The following is a 4871-nucleotide window of genomic DNA, read 5'->3' as shown; positions in this document are numbered from 1 at the left end:
CTCAGTTAGGACCAAAGTATATCAACGATCTCCTGCATAATTATGAACCATCAAGGTGTCTCAGGTCTTCTGGGACGGGTCTGCTCTCGGTTCCGATTGTAAGAACAAAACATGGAAAAGCAGCGTTTAGCTATTATGCCCCGACAATCTGGAACAAACTGCCTGAATCGTGCACGTCCGCAGAAACTCTTACTATTTTCAAATCCAAACTAAAAACATGTATTTTTGCCGCTGCTTTTAATTGAACTGCTTTTAATTGAACTGCTCATATTCGCACTGCAGTTTGCTTTTTATTCATGTATTGTATAACTTATATTTGCCTTTGAAATGCCTGTTGTAAAATGCCATTATATAATGTGTTTTTACTGTATTTATTCTTAAATCTCTTTTATTTTATTTTGTAAAACACTTTGAATTGTCTCGTACTGAAAGGTGCTATATAAATAGACTTGCCTTGCCTTGGTGCTAAATGAAGCCCAGTATTGTTTTACTTTTTAAAAGCCAAGCACTGCAATGCAGATCCACTCTAAAATGTAATGAGGTCTTCTTTGTCCCATGCTACAGCTTCCACCAAGTTTCATGCAAATCCTGCCAGTAGAGCAAACCAACAGAGAAACAAAAGAATAAATGGAACCAAAAACATGACCTGAATATTTTACCGTTTAAAAATCTCTCTGTTTCAGATGATCCAGGTGCCCCAGAGAGGACCAGGTTGTCAACACTTCCTGACCTGTGCGATCTGCCTGACAGCCCCTAAGTTCATGGGCTGTGGCTGGTGCTCTGGAGTTTGCTCCTGGGAGAGCGAGTGTCAAAGTCAGTGGAGGAACGGGTCCTGCCTGCCGGGGATCACTGGGGTGAGGTTTGTTTCCTAATCCAAGGGAAAAACGTCTCTTTGTGCGACTAATAAAAACATTTTCAATTAAAGATGGCACTATAGATTCTGCTTTATTGACGCAGTTCTCTCCACGGACTGCTCCTCCCGATGGTCAAACAGAGTTCACGGTGTGTGGATGGGAGTTTCAGTCGCCTTTAAGACCCGCCATCACATCCAGAACCCACCAGGTCCGACTGGGGCAGACTGCTTGCACTGTTCTTGCAGTGAAAAGCAATAACACGCAGTAAGTGTCTTTGTTTTGGTTCCAAGAACAGTCTGTTGTAGTTGTTGTAAAATTGTACCCTCAGGATTTTCTTGCGCTGTAAAAGAATAAAAAGAAACATCTGGTTATTATTTCTTTCCTAGAAGCTTTCTGTGAAAGTGAGAAAAACAGAGCACAACTTTGTCAGACTAGGTTTTAGTCAATTAAGTATGTTTGTGTAGAGACTAGGATGAAACTCTACAATATCTGACTCACATTCATCTAACATGGGGTGCTTTTGAGATGATGACCAAATAGCAAATGCATCTGCCAGAGCAAATAAAACATTAATACAAAATAACAACTTTAGGCTAAACATTTTTTATGGCAAAAACAGCAAAACTCTGGTCAGTGCTACTTCATATGTTTTTTTTTCTAAAATGAAGGGCTTCTGGACAAACTGGCATTTAGGATTGTGTTTGGCACATACGATACAAAACGACTTAATCGTTACAAGTCTAAAGACACTGCTGTAGCAAGAAGCTAACAGCATCATGGTATTATAATAGTCACAAGGATAATGCTAAAATGCAGATTTTTATCAGGTAGTCTTTTTTACCTTTAAGTTTACCTTCTTAGTTTAGAATTTTAGTATGCTAACATTTGCTAACACACACAACACATAAGACACATTTAGTGAAGTTACGCAGCTAGTGCTGTTAAGAAGTCTTACAAATAAATAATAATGTTCTTTACACAATAAGCTAATTCTATTAAGGCATTCACAAGAGTCAGGGGATTTCTTTAACTTGAAAGCTGGTGTTGCAGTGACTGCATTTGTCCTTGACACTCGTGTTTTGTGGCGCTGCTCTTCAGCTTGGTGTGTAAGATTCGCTCCGGGGCCGCTGAGCTGTCCAGACCCGTTAACATTACAGTGGAGGTGCATGAGGGCAAGGTGGAGGGACGCTACTCTATTGAAGGGAAGGCAGAAATGCCAGGATTCATATTTGTGGTAATTCTTGCTGTTATTGATTACATCATACAAGCTTTACATTTTCAAACAATCTAATCTGCTACTACTTTTCAAAGACATTTCTTTGCCAAATAACTTTCATTTACTGTCCTGTCAGACTCCCAACATCACAGATATCCAGCCCAACTATGGGCCTCGTGTTGGGGGTACGCTCATCACAGTGACTGGACTTCACTTGGATGCTGGGAAGACGAGGAGAGTCACTCTCAATGATGTTCACTGTCCGATAAAGAGGTTTGGAAATACCTATTTATCATCTGTTTCCATTACACTATCCTTAACTTCTGTGTACTGTAATTATGGTTTGGGAAAATACAGAGTGACGCGACAGGTCTTGGCATCCAAAGACTGACTCAGAACTAAAGTATTTTGTACTTTTTGAACCTGCAAAATATATTGATTTATGGCATACTTACTTGTTATGGCATGTAATTCCCGTACCTCCGTCTCTCCACAGAGTCACAAAGCCCAAAAGCAACGTGTCCTCCATCATCTGTCTGTCCCAGCCCATCTCAGAGGTGAGGGACGTCCCTCTGAGTGTTTTCATCGACAAGTCTCCTATCCTCACCACAAAGGTGTTTTACTACAAAGAAAACCCGATCATTACAGCCGTGCTGCCTGACTGTAGCTTCGACAGGTACGCCACTGACACCTCCATCTTTTTTCCTCTTTTCATATAACAAATTTAACAGGAAACACATTTCCCCCTAGAGGTGAAAATCAGTGGTGAAATGTTACAAAGTACATTCACTCAAGTACTGTACTTAATTGAAAAGTTAGGTACTTGTACTTGAGTATTTTTATGTACATTTTGTTAATTTTACTTCAACATTTTGTAGGCAAACGCTGTATTTTTAAGTTAGTTACTTTGCAGATTTAGGTTATTGAAACAAAATATAAATCAACTAATACATTATGATATATTATTGTACCCAGCAGTGTATAATGTGATTTTAAAAAACACATTTACCAAGTGAAACATTAAAGTGACAAACATATCGATGCACTCTTTCAAATGTAATATGTTAAAATATAGGTTGCTGAAATAGAACATTATGCACAACGAGAACATTTACTTTTGGTATATATACCAAATACTTTTTTACACTTCAGTATTGCTACTTTTACTTAAGCAAATAATCTGAGTACTTCTTCCACTTCTGATGATAAGGACTCCCTCTGACATGTATCTGAATTGCAGGGGGTCAAAGATTGTGATCTGGGGGGAGAACCTGGACTCTGTTTACCGCACCATCATCCGCTTCAAACCCAATGAGAGGCACTTGAAACCTGTGACAAGGGTACAATGTTCATTATATTAACAAACACAGTTGTATTTGAATCTGCGTACCTGGCATTAAAGTACGAACACATTGTTTTATTTCAGGAGTGCATAGGTAAGTCCTTGCCCACGAGGATGGAGTGCGTCTCCCCCGTGTTCCTGAGGGATGAGACGGAGGAAGGAGAGCTTTCCTTCGACATGGACGGAGCGCTGGGACTCTGGAACAAAGAGTTTTCCTATCATCCGTACGGAGAGCCCATACCTTTTGAAACAGAGGGACACGTGCTGAATTTGTACCCTGGCTTTGACGAAGTGTCACTACATGTAAGAGAAAGCTCTGACGGTGTTATGTTTTGAATTTCTGACAAAATAAGTTATATATTTATTCAAATTGTCTTTTCTCTTTGCACAGCATCAGAAGCTGAATCTGGTGAGCTCCTGTATGACCATCATCATGACGGTGGCAGGCGTAGATTGTGATGCTAAAGTCCTGGATAATGAGATCACCTGCAGGATCCCCAAGAACATGACCATCCTCAGTGAAGGACAGCCAGTGAGGGTAAATCAGGCGGGAAGTTGAAATGATGATTAACTGACTGTCTTTCGTAAAACGAGCATGCAACAGGGGGCTCCAGGAAGTCCCCTCACTAGTTACATCTGTGAAACAGTTGGAAAAATAAGTTACGTCTGGCAGCTTGTATTTAGCGTGCATGCGGAAATTAGACTCACCTGGAAGAAAACATGAATTCCTTTAGTCCTATGTAGAACATCTGGCAGTCTCCTGTGGCAAAAATATGTGCTACACAACAACAACATTACGACTTCACTTGCTATAACTTTATTTAATCGTTTTTTTTACAAAATAAAGAAGAAACCTCAGAAAAAAGGATCATGGCAATTGCTTTAACCCTCCTATTGTTTTCGTTCCCCCCCCCCCTTACTTTGGTGTTCACGGTCAAATTCGACCGGTCCTGTTTTAACTGCTATAACATTAACACAAAAAACATTAATCATCACAACATTTCATTGAACACCCTTTCAAACTGTAAATATTTTATCAGACTACTGGTATACATGAACAACTGCAGTAAATATACAAAGAACAGACACTGAACATGTATTGCGTGTGCCAGGTGTGATTCATGTGGGGGGATGGGCACAAAAGAGCGGGAAATGTATCAAATTGTGTGTTTGTGAGTGCCAGGTGTGATTCACATGGGGGGATTGGGCACATAAGGGGGGACACACACATCTAGAGAGAGTGTGTGTGTGTGTGTGTGTGTGTGTGTGTGTGTGTGTGTGTGTGTGTGTGTGTGTGTGTCTGTGTTTTATCTGATCCGGATGGTTACTAATTCCTTTTCTTTATGGCGGTCATGTTTGACCGGGAACACCATGGGTGTTACAAAGTTGACTAAATCATCCAAAATTCAATGAAAGTGGTGATCAGCAATATGTTCAAATGTCTACTGTGAAGGATATC

The 4871-nt window shown here is 40.2% G+C and overlaps 1 protein-coding gene across 1 annotated transcript in view; it reads left to right on the top strand.

The window, feature by feature from the left end:
- LOC104945751 (macrophage-stimulating protein receptor-like) overlaps positions 1–4115 on the top strand; it is a 16297-nt gene extending 12182 nt beyond the window's left edge. The window contains exons 3-10 of the mRNA XM_010771469.1: positions 660–854; positions 958–1118; positions 1953–2088; positions 2207–2343; positions 2567–2746; positions 3311–3410; positions 3497–3715; positions 3804–4115. Coding sequence (XP_010769771.1) covers positions 660–854; positions 958–1118; positions 1953–2088; positions 2207–2343; positions 2567–2746; positions 3311–3410; positions 3497–3715; positions 3804–3971 — 1296 coding nt within the window. The 3' untranslated portion in view covers positions 3972–4115. The remainder of the gene's footprint in view (positions 1–659; positions 855–957; positions 1119–1952; positions 2089–2206; positions 2344–2566; positions 2747–3310; positions 3411–3496; positions 3716–3803) is intronic.
- The last annotated feature ends 756 nt before the right edge of the window (positions 4116–4871 follow it).

The sequence above is a fragment of the Notothenia coriiceps genome, unplaced genomic scaffold (genome assembly GCF_000735185.1).
Source record: "Notothenia coriiceps isolate Sejong01 unplaced genomic scaffold, NC01 NC01_scaffold00009998, whole genome shotgun sequence".
Lineage (NCBI taxonomy): Eukaryota > Metazoa > Chordata > Actinopteri > Perciformes > Nototheniidae > Notothenia > Notothenia coriiceps.
This window is presented reverse-complemented; position numbering and strand designations above follow the sequence as displayed.